The sequence below is a fragment of the Lampetra planeri genome, chromosome 4 (assembly GCF_965212315.1).
Source record: "Lampetra planeri chromosome 4, kcLamPlan1.2.h2, whole genome shotgun sequence".
NCBI classification, from domain to species: Eukaryota; Metazoa; Chordata; class Hyperoartia; order Petromyzontiformes; family Petromyzontidae; genus Lampetra; species Lampetra planeri.
Genome location: NC_136110.1, coordinates 21,644,539 through 21,667,377, shown reverse-complemented (window position 1 = coordinate 21,667,377; position 22,839 = coordinate 21,644,539). Strand labels below are relative to the sequence as shown.

Sequence of the window (22,839 nt, the reverse complement as noted above, 5' to 3'; positions counted from 1 at the left end):
ACATTTATTCGCAACACGTATATACAAAGGAGTAACTGCCCCTTTACCAGACACAGTCTGGGGTGGTGACCACCCAGCTAACTACACTATACGGAGGAGTTACAGCTACGAAGGGTCGGACCCTCACTCGGGTCCCCGGCCACGTGTTGGTGCCTCTTCAGACGTAGAACGTGGAGCTTCCAGCTTGTAGAACGAAGAGACCCGGTCCCTCTCAGGGACCCACCTTTTATCCTCCCGGGTCGGGGCTGGCTCCGCTCTCAGCCCCGCCCACCTTCGCGAGTGTTCTAGCTCCCTCTGATCCCTCTCGAGAGCTCGCCCTGGACACGTGATCACCCCCTAGCCCCCCCACCTGGGGCCTTCTCTGTGGACACTCCAGGTCACGTGTCTACGGGGTCAACCAGAGTGCCATGGGCGGGGTCAACCCTGTCCCTGGGCTGACACTTTCCCGCTCCCCCTTGTGGGAGCCCACACTGCACGCCACGCGTGGTGCCCGTGCTATCCCAGCGCTCGCCAAACCCCTCTAGGGCTGGTACTACACCCATCTATACGGGGTGTACGCGATGACGGTGTATCGCACGCCGTGCTGTGCTAGAGCCGGCCTCACACAGCAACACACACGGTGCTGTCCGCGATGTAAGTACGTCGCATGCCACGACCTCCCGGGCCAGCACCATACAGCGACATCCCCGATGTCACTACACGTGCATGAGGAATTTCGTGGCGCACAAGGGAAACCAACGAGCCATTTCGCTAGAAGTGAATTCTCCACGATAGACTATATAGATTATATAGGCAGCGCTCTTCTTTGAAAAAAAAACTCCTCTTTCTTTTATTCATGACGTATTTTCAAAAGTAGACAATTTCACGCCGTGGGAGTTTGAAGGGAAGGCGGAATTTTGTAAATTATTTTTTAACGCCAAGCCCCAACACCAATGCTTGTCGCACAAAATGCGTTCGTTCACTCGGCAAAGGACACGATTAAGGCAAACGAAAAAAATCAATAGAAAGCTGGCCGAGTGAAAGGCGAGCTGGGAATACTGAAGGAGCGATGTGCAACTTCCTTGTTTCGGACATCATGTGTGCAATGGTTTCTCTCTCTCCCTTTGTCTCGATTTCGGCAGCCTGCACCACTGCTGTCACGCTGTCTCTCTCTCTCTCTCGCTCTCTATGCTCACTCTCCACCCATCACTCGCGCTCTCTCCTTTGTCTCTCGCTTGCTTGAGGTTTTAGCCACTAATTTTGCTCGTGTACGCACGACGAGCAAAGTGTTTTTTTTTTTAAGGAGGATGATTGAAAGTACCCGCAGATTTGGGACGTATTCTTTCATTCTGTCATGGCGTCACTCCTAACGTCAGCGCATTTATTCCATTAAATGGTCGGTATATTTAAATGCCCTTTGAAATTTGTCTTGCATTAGGTCTGTGTGACCCGCGTTTAACTCTTCATTTATTCTGGCCATACCGTAGTAATAATAACAATGTCCTGCCATGTTAATATACGATTCCATCGCTGGATAAAAGCCTCTCAATGTCCTCTCGATCATGAGGGTAGTTTGACCATACTTCACCATGCTGGTCATTGCGAGTTGGCGAAGAGGATGGGGACCCAGGGCCAGCGTATACTGATGTCAGCCATGGCCAGGAATCGGAATAAGGTCACCTGGTTCACATTGCAGTGTGCTAACCACTGCGCCGCCTCTCCACCTATATTACTAAGTCTGCCTGTTGGTGTAGTGAAAGATACTGCAGCTTGACTGAGAGTAGAGCTGACAATGACAGAGTGACAATGACAGTACCTTACGTGATACAGGTGTTCTTGCTTTGGTTTTGATTGCTATTTACTTCAATGATGTTCTATTTTGGGCAGTGGTGAGATGTTAACTGCCTCGCCTTGTAAAAAGAGGTCGTGGATTCGATCTGACCCTGACGCCTGTATATTTGGAGGTTGCGTGTTCTCCCCGTGGCCGTGTGAACTTTTCTGCGGGTCCTCTGCTTTTTCCCTCCACGTTTATAATCAACAACACGCGTTTAGAGTATTTGGCTGCCACAAATGTCCACACGCGATAAGCCACTCAGTTGAGCTGTCATTTGTGATAGCCAGGTCACTTCTCAAAAAAAAGATATAAAGCTCCGTGGGCCTTACCTGGTCAAATAAAACATGTAGTTCAGTTTATTTTTTTTGTTTTTATCATGTTGGTGACCCAGGTCAATCTTACGAAGAAGACTTCTATTCTGGTCTCTTGAGTTCTCACCCTTGTTCAACAAAATACACCTGAAACTTGAGCTCGATTGGCCCTCATTTAAACTAAAGGTCAGGGCAGTGGAAGTTATTCGGAGCTGTGCTGATGAGCGCATTTATAGATCACGTCACTCAAATCCATGGGCACGAATGTGGATATGACAAGCCGTCGGCGGGATGGATAGTGAGACTCGTGGTTTGTTCGTGAAGAAGAACCAAGAATCGATATTCTTTTAAGAGCGTTGAGACAATGGCTTTCCTAGGTACTTAACTCATCGTTGTCACAGTAGTCAACTGTTACTAGGCAATGCCGTTGAGCCAGGTTTATTCTAAGCGTTTAAGTGCAGCGTGCATCTTAGCATAGCCATCACATATTGATACGAGCATATATTCGATACAACGACCGTGGCTACGGTAGACACACGACTGCCTTCTGTACTGGACTGGAGTTGGAAATGCGTACGGCACGTGCACATTTTGCTACGCATTCAGTGACCTATTGCCGCTCCCACTTAGACCTACATGCCTGGGCGACTGCTGGTTCAACAGTGCACGGCCTCGCGGTGCTTATCAGTGGTTAATGTGCGGTGGTTTATGCTCCGGTGTGCATTCAGGTGCGAAGAATAAGCTGATGCTGCAACCAAATGGCGATGCAATGGCGTGTTTTGGGGCGGGGAAACGATCTGTGATACTCCTGCAAAAGCTTTTTAACGCAAACCTCTATGATTATGCAATAGAACAATACGTATAATAGCATATAATGTGCGTATACTAAATGCACTATAATATATGTAGTATACAATTAATATTGTATGCAGTAGGATGCCGTTATGTTGTATATACCATCATATACATGTATATGAAATGCACTATAATGCATTATGTGCAGAATATTATTTACGTATGAAATTAAATGTGGCGCTGTTATGTAGTACAGCAGATATTTTCATGAGAAAATGTACTTTACACCTACGTAAATACACTTTAAACACTGGTTATGACATTAAAGGGAGATTCGTCATCACAGCCTGGGAGATACACACTGTGGGTGCGTGTCACAGGCTGTGTGGAATGACCGTGAAGCTTCAGTATTAAGAATAAGGTCTCCAGAATCGGCCACAAGGGCACTACTGCTGTCACTGAAGCATTACTTCTGGACTTTGACATTCGAGTTAAATCGCCCGTCTGCCCCCCCCACTTCCCCTATGTTATATCCCACCCCTTTCCCTTACATTATCGATAGAAAAGTGCCGCATGTTTGGAGTGAGGAGGTAAGGAACTGGAGATCGATGAGCAATGCATATATTTATTTTTCTTAATATCTGTGAAATGCAACGAGATGTAAAACACCCTGAGCAAGTGTGCATGAGGCCACCCTCGGCCATGTTGCTCGTGTGGGATACAAGGGGCTCCTAAAGTAATCCAGCCAGCCACCAACTCGCCACAATTGACATCAGTCAACCGTGTACATACACGCGTCGTGGGACCCTTATAAACATACCCCTGCTTGCATGAGTGCTCCACAAATAAGCAAAAGCACGTGTGTTTCACTTGGATCGGGGACTCTTGCTTTGATTGCCTGAAACGTGAACTAAATGGAAAAAAAACATCATGAGACCGCCCTGATTTAAGAGTAATTGTTCATCCGATTCATACTCATACACGGAGGGTGGGGGGGGGGTTACTTTGCAATTAGTTCCCATCAGGCTTCCACTCACGGTCGATTTTGGTTTTTCACCAGTAAAGCATCAAATTTGACCACGGTTGTCTACGTACGGCACGAAAGAATGTCAACATACAGCACTTGCATTCAAAAACCGTCATTTGAGGGATTATTATTTTTTGATGTACTTAAATGACTAACTAACAGGGTTGACTATCCCTGTGATGATGATGATGGTGACGATGATGGGTACATATTTCTGTACACAAGTGTAGTGGATTCAACTGAGTCGCAGACGTACTCTTGGAGGCAACACATTTGTTTAACACCAACACACGGGGTAACTACCCCTTAACACTATTACAACCTATGGTGGTGACCACCAGGCTAACTACACTAGTTACAACGTAACTAGCTACTACGGACCGGGACCACAACTCGGGTCCAGGTCCACGTGTTGGAGACTCGGAGAACGTAGAACATAGAACGAAGCTTTCTTCAGGATGAACAACAACGCCGGCCCCTCTGGGGGACCTGGCTTATATTCTCTGTGGCGTGGCTGGCTCCGCCCTTGGCCACGCCCACCTTCCAGAATCCTCGAGCAGGATCTGGCCCCCGACCACGTGACCACCCCTAGCCCCCACTTGGGGCCCCTTTGTAGACTTAACTGGTCACGTGTCCTCTCGGGTCAACCAGAGTGCCACAGCCCTTAGTAATCCCATTTCTATGGCCAGCACTCCCACACCATATTCTGTAGGGGCCGGCACTGCACGCCAAGCGTGGTGCCATCCAGCACTATCAATCAGCACTCACCGAGCACCTCTAGGGCCGGTAATACACCCACACATTGTGGGGTCCGCGATGTCGTTACATTGCACGCCGTGCCTCTCTAGGGCCGGCACTACACAGTGACATCCCGCGATGTCACTACACAAGTGCTAAGTTTCGCGTTTCTGCTGCGCTGTCTCCCAAACGCCCCCGCAGGTTTATCCTGGTGTTCTCCTGCCTCGTTCTCTCCGTGCTCTCCACCATCACCGTCTATCAAGATCCCGCAAACCACGGCCTCCTCATCCTGGTAACGCGAGGCCATCGTATTAACCCCCACCCACCTTCTGTTCGCTCATTCCACCACTGGCCAGGAGAGGCTCTCTTAGAGGGTATGGTGGCCTACACTTTCACACTGGAAGTGGTGAGAGTGAATATATTAAATATGTCACAAACTACAAATTCAAAGCCAAGCTTAAAGACTAGAACATTTCTACAACTATCAAAAACAACATTTGGGTCCTTTACCTGCAAAATGCAACAGCACGTGTGTCACACACAGCAATCCTCAGCCGAGTCGCCATTAACCACGTGACGGGTGTACACGTCAGGTTACTCAATAACCCTGCCAGCCACCTACAGGCCCGACTCAGTATCGCATGCTGGTGTACACACGTGCATTCATGTACAGTAATCCCTCGCCACTTCGCGGTTCAAGTTTCGCGGCCTCAGTGCATCGCGGATTTTTCGAACTGATTTAAAGGCCTCATTATACCTGTGCAGTAACACCATCATCATCATTCATCATCACATTCATCGAACTGCACAGGTCTGTCATCGTCGTCATTGTCATCGTCATTGTCATCGTCGTCGTCGTCATTACTGGATTCAAGTCTCAAGATACTACTGTCATTGGTGAGTGTAGAACACCATAATACGTATCGTATGAGAGAGAGAGAGTGAATGTATAATATTAAGGTTTTATAATTAAATAGATTTAAGTAAAAAATATATATATATAAAGTATAAATATACATATTTTAAACATTCTGGTACCCACACACACATATATGGAAATTCCTAGGGGGCCAATCCTACTTCATGGATTTTCACCTATCGCGAGGGGTTCCGGTCCCCATTAACCGCGATAAACGAGGGATCACTGTAGTGCACAGCACATAAGGCCACTTGCAACTTCAATTTAGCAACTCCTAATGCCAGTGGTGCGATTACGGTCTCTTTGGACTTCACATGATCCTCAGAATTAGTTTGGCAAAATTACTATATTTACATAAAATTCGGGCTTTAGCTGCCAATTACTGCCTTTGCTAACTCCTCAGTGACTCTGGACAAGCCACCGAAGAATGATTTTTTGAATCTGGGCTGTGATGAAAATTTGACGAAAATTATGACCCTTATTCACGCGTTTGCCTTTGAGTTTTTAATATTTAATGTTACATGTTATCCTTGCATGTGCAGCGCACAATGCACAAATTCGCATGCATATCGCGATGGGACCTCTGTGATTGCATTTCAGCAACCATTACCGCATATACGCAACAACAAATATTACGTTACGAAGATGAATACTCACGTGCCATTGGTTTGTTTTTCAATATTAAAAATATTACGTCGAAATGGTACAATGTGTTATCACATTCCATTACATTTTAGTGCATTGAATGGGCTATTGTCCGTTTCGGAGCATGATTGCAGTCTCCTGTACATGAGCCATACCTGATTGTGCGATATACGTGCAACTAATATAAATCACTATAGCTCTGAGAGAACGACGACACTCTCTATATTCGTTTGGGAACGTTCTGTTACAAGACAATAATAGGCAGTGGGACCCGATGAGCTGAGTTCGATTCCTGGCCAAGGCTATCATCAGTGGTGAGTGATATCCGAAACGGTCCTCACCACCGAACCTCATCCCATCACCAAACCCACACTGATGAACATGGTCAAACAGCCCCCATGACTGGCATGGCATGGGGAGGTTTTCATACAGCAGTGGATTGACAAAGGACTCTAAGATTATTATTGACTTGTAATCAGAAAGGCTGCACGTTTAAATCCCAATGAGGGGTTGGATCAGTCCCTCATCTGTCCATTGTTGTTAAAAAGTATAACCCCATTGTAGAAATTCAATCATTCTTATCCTATTGAATTATCTGTCCTTGGAATTTCCTCCACTGGCTGCAGGCTGTAAAGAGGGAATTAGTGCAGCCCCACAAATAGTTGTGGGGAAACCAATTAGAATTTGTATATGCTTATATAGGCAATACAAAAAAATCTGCCTCAACTTCGCGCAATATACATTTTTAAAAATCACAAGTTAATTGAATATTGAAAGATCAACATTTGGTCTTTTTTGTGCTATTTTCTTGTTTTAAAGGTTTTTTTTCACCATTAATTTAAATTTCTCCTACACCGCCCATGCGCATCCTCTGTCCCAATAACATAATCAGAATACGAACCACTGGATGTTTGCCCTATCGTCATTCAGGTCTCCCTCTTGCATGGACTCTCACCTGCTGATAAATATTGTTCCAAGTTGATCAATTGGGCTGTTATATAGTTCAGTGTCCATGTCCGAACAAGTGCTTTCCTGATCTGTATATTGAACTTCTTTCGCACCATACATATCCAGCCGTGCTAATCCGAGGTGCTCTAACAAGTATTGGGGGGTGGGGGGGGGTTCCATCGTTTGTGTACAGCCGAGCAAACGGTGGACATTATTCTCTTGCCAGAAGCGAGATGATTCATCGAAAACATCGCAGACGACTTCCACAAAGTCGTACTCATTGGCTGAACGGCGGTGGCTACACACACCTCCAATCCAGCACTGCGGAGGCAAGGGCTGGTGGTCCGCGCAGATGCTGTGAAACTCCTCTCCCCCGAGCATTGAGGAGCCCATATTCTTGGTTCTTTCGGTAAAATCACGTAGATAGAAAATAATAAATTAATACAATAAATTACAAATAAAAGCAAAAAAAACACGACGTTGCAATCGCAACACAAGCGGTCTTCATCAGGCGGAGAGAAAAAGAGGAGCCATTTACCCTGGCTTTACAGAAGACAGCAATATATGGACAACGCCTGTTCCATCCAAGTGGGATATATTGTTGCCCCCCAACACGCCTGGGTTTTCCCCTAACGCTGCGGTTTTCTAACACGTGTAAACGCTCATTAATTGGCCGATGGCACCTTAATATATCGAGGAACAGAGAGCTTCTGGGGGGGTTGACACCGGCTCAATGCCTGGCCGTAGCCTTTACCGCTTGTCTGTGTGGTTCCTCGCACCTCTTGAGTCGTTCTTTCTCATCGAGAGTGAGTGGACACTGTTGTGTGCCGGCATCGCGTTACAAGTTGAAATTATTACGATTATTTATTCAACCCGGAAGGATGAATTGGCTGCATCAACCTACACACGATCTGGAGTCGCGCGCGTACCAATCACGTCACCGCCCGGGCCAGATTCATGTTTAATTAATCTCGCTTCGTCAGGGGACCAAGAAAAGCAGACAAATGGAACTTATCACACACCAACGCATCCTCACGTGTACTGAAACGTTTCTCGCGGCACTCCGCTGGAGGCTGAGACCCATTTCTCTAAGTGGTGAGAAGTGACACCCACTGCGTGGGTCTCGACGGCAACCGCAGGGCTTCCAAGATTGTTCCTTCAAAAGTGCTTTATTTTGCATTCCAGCGAATCTTAACTTGGAGCACATTTGGAATCTCATCAATGGCTATAGATGGGACTTTGGTGCGTCAGGGGCTTAATGCAGAAAGTGGCTGTCGTACTACCCTGGTGTTTTACGATGACAAATTGATGCTTCCTTGTCTCAAATTACATAGGGGGTGAGCTCTCTAGTGTCTTCTCATTCTGGCCTAGGTAATCACGGATGGCCATCAGTAAATAAGTGCTCTCGACTGAGAGGGGAGACAAGGTGATCATTATGATTTGGGATAGTAGTCAGAACGAAGGGTCATTTTTTATTAATAATATTATAACTTTTTCTGGGCACAGACATAAAGGACCACCATGGCAAAAGGCTGTCGAGAGACGACACTTAACTGAAGGTGTAATCTATCAAGAGATAATACGTTTCTAGGCTTGAGCGAGGTTATAAGAGCTTTAAAACCAAGTCGATAAGAGAGAAGTGCAAAGTTTAGCGGACAGAGAAGTGTTGGGACTTGCAGTGTGGTGGTTACATGCAGAATGGGTGAGATCAAACATTCACTCTGGTAGACCTTAACATGGCGTAGATACATTGAGAGAAGCTTGTGGGAACAGTATGTATACGTATGATACCACACGTGGTTGCAGCCATTCGGGCAGACACAAGTGGTAGAGCAGGCAGTGCTTGAATAAAATGTGCTCATATGAATACACTTTCTATCTGGCCTCACTCAGCTGGCTTCCAGTCCATTTGCATGCAGATGTCAATGCTGTGTCGGAACTCGAAGGGTGCAAACTAAACTGTCTCGTTCTTATTTGACCGAAACCCAGTCTCCTTATTCTCCAGGTTGTTCTCTATGTTCACTAGACGCAGGGCAGTCAATGCTCCGAGCCTCGTTTCAGAATATGCACAACGAGCAATGGAGCCGCTTCTTGTTATGTCCGATGCCTCGGAACAAGACGCCATCTTTTTTATTATCACGCCCGAAGACGGAACCTTTGCAGCAACAACAACAACAACAACAAGGTTTTTAATACAAAACATTCGACTTAGCAGCGATGAGATGTTTTGTTGAGCCGATTTTATCCCCCTTAATAGTTACTCTGTTATATTAACAAGTTGGATTGCCGTGGAGTGCTCTGTGGGGTCGTGATCGTGAAGGCGCATACGGGTGTAGGGGTGTCAGGGGAAGGATTCCCACCAATAGGAGGGTTAGTGGGAGGGTTGATCGAGGAGATATAAGGGGAGAACGGGCGGGAAGATGGGGCCTTTGGCGGGAACGAGATTGAGACGGCTGGGGACAGGTGTGGATGGGAGAAAAGGATTAAAATACGAAACCCCTGCAATCTTGTGTTGGCTCTCCTTTACACGGGCAATGTAACGTCGTCGTCGTCATCGGTCCGTCGTTGCTGAAGCTCGCCTCGTGTGAGTGGCTGAGCGAGTGATTTGAGTGGCGCCTCACTATAGAGCCAATAACCTTTCTGTGTGGACATGATTTTTCCGGGGGCCGGGGGAGGGGAGGGTCACGGGGTCACCAAGTGAAATTGGGCTTCACCATCAGTGCCACCCAGAGTTTGAATGTGAAGTTTCGACACGTGAGCATGAAAGATGCGTTTTGAGGTGGGGCGGGGGCTGTAATTATCATTTTAAATTGGCCTGAGTTTATAACAATTCCAATAATTTCAGCAAGCACGTTCACGATTACCTAAATTTAACCTAAGTTCACTGAGTTTTTGTTTTGTTTTATGAAACGGTGTCCGCTAAAGGCCGTCCTTACGCTCCCGATAAACTTGGTTCTGTTTAAACGTCTCGGTGAGGTGAGTATGCCATGGGTGTAACGATGTATGGATTCATCGATTCAAATGAATTTGTATCCTTGCAATAGATCAATTTAATTAATTACCCGTGTAAGAATATTTGTTTTAACAATTCATACTCCTATATAATGGGTTCACGTGATTCTTGCTGCTAACTAGAGGCCGCTGCATTCACCACCGGAACAAAACGTGCATCTTGAATCAAATCACGACTCAGAATCGTGGACAATCAGCGTCAACAGGCCTCATGTATTTTTTTTATTATTCAGGCACATTTATTTAGAGTAGAACCCCTCTTAATGACGGAAGTAGGTTTCCATGAAACCGGTCATCAAGTGATTTGGTCTTTAAGCGAGTATAGGAAACTAGCTTGTTTGCCCATCCAAGGACAGGTGTATATTGCAGTAAATCTGAAATATTCAATAGAAAAATTGTTCAGCTCATGATTATTAATGAGGGTGTTGCCCCATATGGAGTGACGTCACCCGCTAATGGTTATTGGGGAGTTGAAGTCATAACTGGCTGTGATGTTCTCATCCTGCCACCTTTCGATGTTAGTTTTTTTTATTTTCCCCGTGGCTTTGGCTCTCCGATTTTACATTAACAGGTTAAAAAAATAAATGTCCCACTAACTTAGCCACCTCCGCGCACCGACCTCGAAGTGGCGGCGGCTCTGTGATCTTACATTAACATGCTAATCTCTCACATTAACATCACTAGCCCCGCCCACGTCGTTTATGATCCTTGGGCTACACCCATTTTAAACCTTTAAAACAGCCTGCATCAGCAGCTTTCCCCCTCTGTCTTCCTCCTGATGACAATCGCTTGTATTTATTTTTATTAATTTGAACCTATCTACATGACTTTACCGAAAGACCCAAAGAATACCCCTCATGGTTATTGGGGAGGGGTGCGGCATGTGGAGTGACGTCACCCGCTCATGATTATTAATGACGGGGGGGGGCTCATTTGGAGTGACGTCACGCGCGGAACACACACATTCCTGGCTCATTATGTTAGAAATATACATTAAAGGCTTAATTCGTTCTCATAGTATCGAAAGTTACCTTTTTCACCCAAACAAACGTATTTTATATATTTCAACAATGAATATTAGTATATGAAGATACTAAAAACATCAACACATGACGTTAAAAGAAACATGGTTATTCAATGTATTAATTAATATTTACCGCACTTACAACAGCCCGTCGTTAACAGGGGACTGGTCGGTAAGCGAACACATTGGGCTCTATGGAGGCACTACACTAGTACACACTACACTACTCTACACTACACACTACACTACTACACACTACACTACTCTACACTACACACTACACTACTACACACTACACTACTCTACACTACACACTACACATTGGGCTCTATGGAGGCACTACACTACTACACACTACACTACTCTACACTACACACTACACATTGGGCTCTATGGAGGCACTACACTACTACACACTACACTACTCTACACTATACACTACACATTGGGCTCTATGGAGGCACTACACTACTATACACTACACTACTCTACACTATACACTACACATTGGGCTCTATGGAGGCACTACACTACTACACACTACACTACACTATACACTACACTATACACTACACTACTACACACTACACTAATCTACACTACACTACTCTACACTATACACTACACATTGGGCTCTAGGGAGGCCCGTCGTTCAGCGATTAGTCGTTAAGAGGGATTCTACTGTACACCGTTCAACACGTCCAAACGTAACAGTATCTCGATGGAACGCTTTCATGATTATTAAATACAAATAATTGTCTTGATTACCTCTGAAGAGAATTTACAATACAATTTGAATCTATCATCTGAACGCAACGGGATTTCAAGACGCTACTTAAAGCAGTGCATCGTGGCTACCCTCGGGGAAAGGAGGTGAATCTATGGTAAAAAGAGACAGTCCGAGGCAAAGATGAAGATGAAGGTCTTATATTTATAGAACTCTCTCCTACTTATAAAGTTTGTGCGCACATCTGCACTCGAGTGACCATCTTCAATCCCAATCTCAATCTCCCTCCCCGGTGAAGGTGAACTTATTCTGCTCTCCCTCTCTTACTCCAGCGAACCGAGACTCACCGCCACTTCCACGAGTCCTGAACTTCCCAAAGGAGACCTAAGGGAGAGACGGAGCGATACAATCAGAATGTGTGTAGGAGTAACTTGGAATTCAGTGGCACGGGGACGAGAGGCGGTGATGTTGGCAGTCAGAGCGAGCGATAACAATCTCTATTTGTTCTTACTCCGTGAGTTAATTTCAACCGTGCACATAAATTCAGGACGCGTCGCCAACACGGGGTCAGGTTGGGGACACGTCAACTGACACGGGGTCACGTTATGGACACGTCGCCAACACGGGGTCAGGTTGGGGACACGTCAACCGACACGGGGTCACGTTACGGACACGTAGCCAACACGGGGTCACATTAGGCACACGTCACCAACAAGGGGTCACGTTATGGACACGTCACCAACACGGGGTCACGTTACGGACACGTCACCAACACGGGGTCACATTAGGCACACGTAGCCAACACGGGGTCAGGTTGGGGACACGTCACCAACACGGGGTCACGTTATGGACACGTCACCAACACGGGGTCACATTAGGCACACGTAGCCAACACGGGGTCAGGTTGGGGACACGTCACCAGCTGGCTCCAATGAGTAGAACACCTCTCGGCTGCAAGCTACGGTTTACGTAATTTGGCAATACAACGATATATGTTCATATCATACGATAGAAGAGACCCACTATGATTCTATTGCCCATTTGGAAAACATTCCGTTGTGTCGCGTTAACCATTACTCAGCTTCTCATTTTGACTTAAACTTTCGTGACTGCAGGAATTCATATTCTTGGTTCTTTCGGTAAAGTCACGTAGATAGAAAAAAAAAAGAAATAATAATAAATGAAAATTTAAAAAAAAATGCCTCCACCTGATGAAAACCGTTTGTGTTGCAATCGAAACGTCGTGGGGTTTTTTTCTCTATTTATTCTTTGTATTCAATTTTCTATCTACGTGACTTTACCGAAAGAACAAAGAATATCAGTTTCTCATCTTACGCATTTCATTTCCTGACTGTATTTGTGAAATAATAAAAGAACAATCGGGAAAGTTGTCGATGCATAAATTGCCAATGCCCATGACGTCACTGCTCTGCACAATTTCTCACGGATTACTTCTTGTGTAACTGGCAGCAAGTGCATTGTTAGCATTGTCAACTCTAAAGTTCCAGGGATTCCACGGCTTTATGTGGCAGACTCGCATTGAGTGAACTGCAGTTGAACAACTTCGAGTTAATCCCACTTGAGCTGAGAGTGGAGCATAATGGAAAAAAATAGAATGCGATTCTGTTAAAACGTAAAATACAACGACAAAGTTATGGGAAACTGATATGGCGAAAATTGTCACTTGGTGAAAAATGTCATTCGTATTGTGTCGTAAAAAATTGGCACGAGCGGATCGGCAGCTTCGGGAAATGTTGCGGTCACGCCAGTGCGGCTGGTTACATTGGGAAATATACCACCGCCGCCTCCCGTTGTCTCGACGGGGTCGTTCACGAGGGAGGGTCGCGAGAACGTCCCATTGATGCCTCGATCAGGGCCGCGTCTTTGAAGCCAGAAGCGGATCCTCCCGTGGGAGCGTCAACTTGAAAAGTCTGCCCTTTCATTGCCGCTCAAACAATAAACACTGAGGCCACCCAGGGGACTTGGGGGCATTAGGACCGGGCCTGCTTCTGGGATATTAATGATATTTTTCCAATCTCGGTGACGCACTGGCACAGCTGAGGAAATTCATTACCTGCCTCCCCTCGCAGAATTTAATCTGCCTCCACTTCCTGGCAGGAAAATTCTCCCTCACAAATTTGCCGTTCACAAATTCATTTTGACATTTTTATTGCCCCATTCCTGGATTATTTTTGGTGATCCTCAGCTTTAAGTGCATAATAATTTCAGTAAAAGATATTTATTTATTTATTTTTAAGCTGAATTGGCCCAAGCGGTGCTTGGGTAGCTGCTCGTGTGATAGAGGCTTCATTGTCCAGCCAGAGGCAGATCATTTCCAGTTTGGGGATCGTCAGCCAAGAGACACTCATTTTTATGAATGGGTTTACACGGCTCATTTAATGAGCTCAGGAGCACTCGCGGGAGGTGTATGTAAATTAATGTTATGGCACTGATAATCACGTGTACACATGCTGCATATTCAGTGTCATGGTGACTTGTGTAACGGCAATGGTTTTTTCGTCTTCACCCAGGACATTTTTTCCCGCAATAACGTATAATATGTAAGCACGAGTGCGATGCACTCGTGTTTGTTGCGATAATGTTCGCTCCCCTGTGATGTTTTGAAGCCGTACTATTAATGAGCAGAAGGAGCTTAATCATGTCGGAAATGTGATGTGTCCAAGAGTAAACAGTACAGCAGTGGTTTTTATCTATTTGTGCATTGAGTGTTATCCTCTTTCATTTGTGTTCTTTTTTATCCAGGTATTCCAGTTTCCTCCCACGAGCCAAACGCTCATGAATGGAATGGGCTGAACATCCCAATGTGGCATCCTCCTGAAAAGGAGTCTTGAGACTCAAGCTTTCCTGGGTTAAGGGAATTATTGTTATTTTTTATACAAACACATCTGGCCGAGTAGCTATAGAACTCAAATCACCATTGAAGGTTGCGAGTTCAAATGTAAGTTCAGCATCAGTGTATCTCAACATCTGTGTGAGCTTGTTCAGATTGGTACCACTTTGTGGCCAGACACCAGTATTGGACTGATAGAGGCTGGCATTCCTGCCAGAGGAATTCCAACAGAGATGAGCGATACCCTCCACTTGTTCGACCATTGGGATAATGACTTTTCAATTGTGTCATGGGTTACTGCCTCGCCATTTCACGCTGATGATTTACCATTTTTTAAATTAATCTTCAGGTTGGTATGGGTGGGAGCTCATTTACGGTGCCAGGGCACGGAGATGGCACCCCTGGGAAACCGGGTTCGAATCCACGTTCTATGAACCCGTATTTAAATTGGGTTGTCTCGTGTGGTGTTGTCACTCGTCTCAAGCCCAGTCACCAATCTCTGAACAGCAAAAAATAAAATTAAATTGGACTTGTGATGTAAATTGGAAGAAAAAACGATTGTAGAATTGTAGTTTGCCTACCGTGTGACGAATGCCTCTGCAACAGGGCGGTTGGGAATGTGCAGCATCCCCAGAGTGACTAAGAGATAACTCCAAGGGATCTCAGCAGTAACGAGAATGGAGGCAGGGGGTCTATTGCCCCCCCCCCCCCAAAGCTACGAGTTGGGGCCCCCTTGACAACCACCATGAGACGTGTTTTCAACCGTATTGGGGCCCCACCTGAACGATTGCCGCACCCCCTGAGCTGATCATGTAGTTGCGCTACAATATCTCAGTAGCAGTTCTGCGGTATCAATTTCTGCGGGATATTTTCTGTCTAATACGAGGTGATGTAGCTCTCCTCGAGAGCTCTGAATGGATGCATGTCCCCCGACGTGACACCGATAATTCAGTCAAATTTGAATAATGCAGTCACATCTGACAAGTGTTGTTTAGTTCTCTGAACAGCTGGAAGAAAGTGTAGCTCTCCCAGTGCATCAAGAGCCATGGAAGTCTCTGGATTGCGGTGGTCACTGGCTGGCTGTCGGAATGTCTTCGCAGAAAGAAACAGCGAAAATTCAATAATGTTCCCATCACATGCTGTCAGGGAACCTTAAATGGGGGGGGGGGGGTGATAGGTGCTGGGGGGTTGGGGGCCGGTGGGTGGGGGCCTTGCCCAATGTACCTTGTCCATGATGATGGATAGTAACACGGCTAGACAGCCAAATTTGAGAGTTCTAGTATTTTTAGAAGATTGCATCTCTAGGGTGCTGTTTATCTTGTACATTGTGCAGTATCTCTGCGTGTGTTGCTGTGTGTGTGTAAGCCTGTAAGCCTTGGGAGTGGTACTATAGTGGTTTTCGCGTTGCCTTTGTTCTTATATTTCTGTGTAAATCGAAGTAGTATACAATCAGCTACGAACCCGTCCCCCCGAGTTCGATTCCCGCTCACGGCCAACACCAGTGTCGATTATCTGAATGGGTTCTCGGCCTCCCCGAGGTTGACTCAAATGAGTACCTGGTGTGGTATGTTAACATCGCCACTAGGGAGACAAAGGCAGCCATGCACGGTGCTGGTCACCCATCCCCTTGTGTGCCGTGTCGGCCTTCGTAGGTGCTCATGAACAGCAACTGCCCCAACAAGTCTGTGAAGGCGGCGGTATCGTGTGCCGTGCCACCCTCAATAGGTCTGTACCAACAGCACTTGCCTCAATAGCCAACGGGGAATGTTTGTTTTTGTGTCTCCGCAGGAGGGCATCATGATGGTTCTGTTCGGCCTCGAGTATTTCCTGAGGATCTGGGCGGCCGGGTGCTGCTGCCGCTACCGTGGCTGGCAGGGGCGCCTCCGTTTCGCCCGCAAGCCCTTCTGCATCATCGGTGACTCTGTCTGACCGCCTTTACATCTGTCCGTGCGCCTGATCGTCTGTCCGGCCGTCTGCCTGCTTGAACTTCCATTTCTCCATTTTGCTCGTCTCTGTGTGATCATTCACATGTCTGCCCAACTGTCTGACCCTCCGTCCATCCATTCATCCACTTGTCTGCCCACCGATCTGTTATGTCCGTGTATATGTCTGTCTTCCTGGCAGTCCATCGGTCCGTCTGTATGTCCGTTTGCCATTCTATCTGTCCATGTCGTCTTCATCTGCCCGTTTGGCTCTCCAGTATCTCAGTCTGTACGTCTCTCATTATATTTCCCTGCCTGTTTCGTTCTCACTAGACTGCCTCCCTTTGCTTCTCTCTGTTATTATTCACGTCGCTGACTTTGTCCGCTTTCATCCCTCGGTATCTCCAGCTCTTTGCCTTAGCCCACACAACTCTGTTGTGCTTCAGGCAAACAAGCAGCAGACAAAACGGTGTGAACGCAATTATTAAACTGCGCATTCGCCTATTATTGTGTTCTTCGGATCCAAAGCCCGAGCGTCACTGTGCTCATAATCCCGCGTGAGCCTCGTGTCTTTTCGGATTGGCTTTTAAAAATGTAGATTGAACTTCGTTTTGAGTATGCATTGACAGAAATAATATAAAATAATATTCACCATTCAATTACCCAAAGTGGCTCCTTGCATTCATCACTATGGATAATAACAATGATCACCAACACGACCATTTTATTTAGACCGACATAGCAATTGCTCTGAGTTTCTCGATCAGCCAAAGACCTCGACCTTTACAATTCAACATCATCAGCAGGAGCAGCAGTCATGCTCAATCCACTGTTGGACGAAGGCCTCCCCAAGCCATTGCCGTCTTTCTCGGTGCTTCAGTGGACCACCTCTCAAGATGCGCTCTCTCTCCTTTGCCTGCCGCTCCATCGCCAGTCTCGCCCACTCGGCCCCGTCTCTCAAACTGCCGTGTCCTGCCCATGCCCACTTATGTTCCTGAACGGTCAAAGTTTTTTACGTTGCTAATCTTCGAATTCATCATTTACTTTTGGGACGGATCGCGTCAATAGAATGTGTGTGGGGAGCGGTAGTGTAGCTGTCAGCGCTCCGCTCGTGGCTAACACCAGTGGTGATAATGATTATCTGAACCGGTCCTGGGCCTCCTCCCGAAGATCGACTCATTCTCAAACGAATGCCTGGTGCGGTGTGAAAACATCGCCACTGGGGGGGAGATAGAGCCAATTGGGCGTGATGCTGGCCACCCACCACCTCATCTACCCTGCCGACTTACATAGGTGCTCGCTAACAACACTTGCCCCAACAGTCTGGTTAGGCTATACGGGGAGTTTTTGTCTTTGTCCACCTGCCAATTAATAAAGCTGTCACGTGAAAAAAAACGTGCCAATGTATTTCTTGCTTCAGCACTCCGATGTGTTGGAGAGCAATTTGCAACAATGAGAAATACGACATTTCACTGGTCGATACAAACATCACGCCATTATATTTAAGGCCCAGGACTGGAGTCCGTTTTCACAATTCCGACATCTGCCTGATAACGTTGGTTTTAAATGTGCTCGTGTCCTCTGAACTCGACATGCAACGTGGATATCAGAACCTCCGTTCAGGAGAGAGGGGAAGCAGTAGGTGGAGGCTCAGGAGGCATCGTATGGCTCGCCACAAACTCCATCAAACTCAACATCCGCCACCGTCCCTCTCGGACGCCTGCTTTAGTGTGTTTTTTTTTCTTTCAAACGGCGCCACAGGCACAGATGTGACCACCGCCCGCAGTGACACGTAATTCTCCCCGCGATGTCTCACTTGGTTCAAATTACTGTTGGCGGTAGATGCCAACGAAAGAGTCATTGGACACCCCGGCAACGTGCCGCTCACGTGGGGCTGCGCGTGCCCGGTTTGTCCGCCCCCCCGGCCCCCCACCGCCGCCGCCACCGCCGCTGCTGCTGCTACGGTGTCCTCGTGACAAAGGAGTGCGCTGGGTCACGTAGCAGTAGGCACCGGCGCAGTCCCACAGAGGCGATGTTCTGAGCTCATAGCTGACTCTGCATCAGACGAAGGGAAATGTATCTGCCCGAGCCGACTTACGTGACCGGGAATACATTGGTGAACAGTGATCCGTGTTTGGGCAACATTTTCAATTTCTCACGTGGAGCGTGCAGTTTGGTTTCTTTTGCTCCGTTCTAATCACCTCGTCCGCTGTTACTCGGATTTGTTTTGCTTTCGGCATCGTTGTGACCTAGGTCACTCTTGGAAATGAGACTCCTCTATCCTGGCCTCTCGAGCTCTCACCCTGGTTACACAAGATCAGCTTCCCTTGACTTGACATGCAGTTTTCCCAGCTGGATCTGTGGACGTTGGATGGGCAGCCTGACTCTGCGTTAACACTCGTGCCACACGGCGAGAAGCTGCTCCTTGCTTCGATTCCCGACCCCTCGGGTGTCGTTCTGTTTGGAGTTTGTGTTCTCTCCCACTGCTCTGCATGGGTCTCTTCCAGGTTCTCTGGTTTCCTCCCCTTCGCGGGGGAAAAAAATGTAATGTGACATCCCAGTGCTGGAAAAAAACCACCTGGAAATTACTGTAATTGGGGTTACACACAGCAGCAACATCGCTCTCAGCTGCGAAAACTTGGCAGGACCCTCCTGAAAAAAAGTTTGAGACTCAATGAAGCTTTCCTGGGTCAGCAAGCAGAATAAATAAATGTCTCTCTCGGCAATGTTACAGCTATTCTTGAAATCTCATAGCTCGTGTTATAATCTCATAGGATTCTGTATATCATCATAGCTGGCTCTGTAGTCTTACAGTGATCTATATTCGCACTTGTCCCTGCTGTGTCTGTTCTCCTACTTGACTTTAGCTACATAACTGCATCTAAAATTTCATATCTGATCCTCTAGACATCATAAATGTCTCCGTATACAGATAGTAAAGTGTATCCTATAATTTCTAGATTTGAAGCTTTCGTGACTGCAAGGATTCATACTCTTAGGTTTTTTCGGTAAAGTCACGTAGGTAAAAATAAATTATAAAAATAAAAATAATAGAAATAATAATAGAAATAAAAATAAAAATGATAAATCACGACGTTTCGGAGGCAACACAAGTCTCCGTCATCAGGTGGGACCGTTACTTTTACTCACTGATTACAGTAAATCTAGCTGTGACGGTCCCACCTGATGACGGAGACTTGTGTTGCCTCCGAAACGTCGTGATTTATAATTTCTATTTATATTATTATTTCTATTATTTTTATTATTTATTTTTACATACGCGTGACTTTACCGAAAAAACCCAAGAGTATGTATCCTATCAGTAGGTTGTACAGGCACACGGCTGTCTCTGTGTTCACATCGCCGTGCGTGTGTCCCCGTGGCTGGCATCGCTGCGCTGCAGACAGCATCGTGCTGGTGGCCTCCCTGGCGGTGATCGCCGCCGGCACTCAGGGCAACATCTTTGCCACGTCGGCGCTGCGCTCGCTGCGATTCCTGCAGATCCTGCGCATGGTGCGCATGGACCGCAGGGGCGGCACCTGGAAGCTGCTGGGCTCCGTGGTCTACGCGCACAGCAAGGTGACGCGCGCGTCCGCACACGCGTGAAGCGTACACAAATACGCAGAGACAAAGGTACCCCGGGTTTGCCCATCGAGCGGTGTTCTTCACTTATTTTCAGATGGGGGGGGGGGGTAGGGGGGGCACGCGTTTGTAACGGTTGGGGTTTGACAGCACGATGGAGGTGTTTTCATATTTGTGTATTTGTCTGTCGGGGGCTGCACCAAAGGCCACCAGGGGCTGGCAGTGGCCCGCGGACCTTGCAGTGACAAACACTGCCATAGAGACTGTCGGAGGACGCTTTGTTTGTGGACATCTGTTAAGCCCGCACAGCACACGAGGGGGTGGGTGCCCAGCACGACGCCCGACCACCTTTGTTTCTCCAGTGCTCAGGTTTACACACCACGCCAGACACTAATTTATGACTGAGTCGACCTAAACGAAGCCCAGTAATGGCTCAGATATTGGTTACCGATAGTTGGCTGTGGGCGGGAATTAAACTCGGGTCGTCGGATTCGCAGCGCAGTGCGCTCGCCACTACACTACCGCTGCCCAGACAGACACGTGCACGCATGCCGACACGCGCACACACGCACACACACACAGGCACACACACACAGGCACACACACACAGGCACACACACACACAGGCACACACACACAGGCACACACACACGCGCACACACGCACGCACACACAGGCACACACACACACGCACACACACACACACGGACACACACACAGGCACACACACACAGGCACACACACACAAGCACACACACACAGGCACACACGCACAGGCACACACACACACGCGCACACACGCACACACACAGGCACACACACAGGCACACACACACGCGCACACACGCACACACACACAGGCACACACACACAGGCACACACACACAGGCACACACACACAGGCACACACACACGCACACACACACGCGCACACACACACAGGCACACACACACGCGCACACACACACAGGCACACAAACACGCACACACACACAGGCACACACACACAGACACACACACAGGCACACACACACAGGCACACACACACAGACACACACACAGGCACACACACACAGGCACACACACAGACACACACACACAGGCACACACATACACGCACACACACACAGGCACACACACACAGGCACACACACACACAGGCACACACACACGCACACACACACAGGCACACACACACACGTACACACACACACACAGGCACACACACAGGCACACACGCACACACACACAGGCACACACACACAGGCACACACGCACACAGGCACACACGCACAGGCACACACACACAAGCACACACCTGGAAGCTGCTGGGCTCCGTGGTCTACGCGCACAGCAAGGTGACGCGCGCGTCCGCACACGCGTGAAGCGTACACAAATACGCAGAGACAAAGGTACCCCGGGTTTGCCCATCGAGCGGTGTTCTTCACTTATTTTCAGATGGGGGGGGGGGGGGGGTAGGGGGGGCACGCGTTTGTAACGGTTGGGGTTTGACAGCACGATGGAGGTGTTTTCATATTTGTGTATTTGTCTATCGGGGGCTGCACCAAAGGCCACCAGGGGCTGGCAGTGGCCCGCGGACCTTGCAGTGACAAACACTGCCATAGAGACTGTCGGAGGACGCTTTGTTTGTGGACATCTGTTAAGCCCGCACAGCACACGAGGGGGTGGGTGCCCAGCACGACGCCCGACCACCTTTGTTTCTCCAGTGCTCAGGTTTACACACCACGCCAGACACTAATTTATGACTGAGTCGACCTAAACGAAGCCCAGTAATGGCTCAGATATTGGTTACCGATAGTTGGCTGTGGGCGGGAATTAAACTCGGGTCGTCGGATTCGCAGCGCAGTGCGCTCGCCACTACACTACCGCTGCCCAGACAGACACGTGCACGCATGCCGACACGCGCACACACGCACACACACACAGGCACACACACACAGGCACACACACACAGGCACACACACACACAGGCACACACACACAGGCACACACACACGCGCACACACGCACGCACACACAGGCACACACACACAGGCACACACACACAGGCACACACACACACAGGCACACACACACAGGCACACACACACGCGCACACACGCACGCACACACAGGCACACACACACACGCACACACACACACACGGACACACACACAGGCACACACACACAGGCACACACGCACAGGCACACACACACACGCGCACACACGCACACACACAGGCACACACACAGGCACACACACACGCGCACACACGCACACACACACAGGCACACACACACAGGCACACACACACAGGCACACACACACAGGCACACACACACGCACACACACACGCGCACACACACACAGGCACACACACACACGCGCACACACACACAGGCACACAAACACGCACACACACAGGCACACACACACAGACACACACACAGGCACACACACACAGGCACACACACACAGACACACACACAGGCACACACACACAGGCACACACACAGACACAC

General features: G+C 47.9%; 1 protein-coding gene across 2 annotated transcripts in view; it reads left to right on the top strand.

The window, feature by feature from the left end:
- The window catches only part of LOC144717840 (potassium voltage-gated channel subfamily KQT member 4-like), a 284,620-nt gene that overhangs the window by 199,872 nt on the left and 61,909 nt on the right, over positions 1-22,839 (top strand). For both annotated transcript variants that reach the window (XM_078593541.1, XM_078593540.1), the window contains exons 2-4: positions 4,886-4,976; positions 16,599-16,725; positions 20,136-20,311. In XM_078593541.1, the coding sequence (XP_078449667.1) occupies positions 4,886-4,976; positions 16,599-16,725; positions 20,136-20,311 (394 nt within the window). The remainder of the gene's footprint in view (positions 1-4,885; positions 4,977-16,598; positions 16,726-20,135; positions 20,312-22,839) is intronic.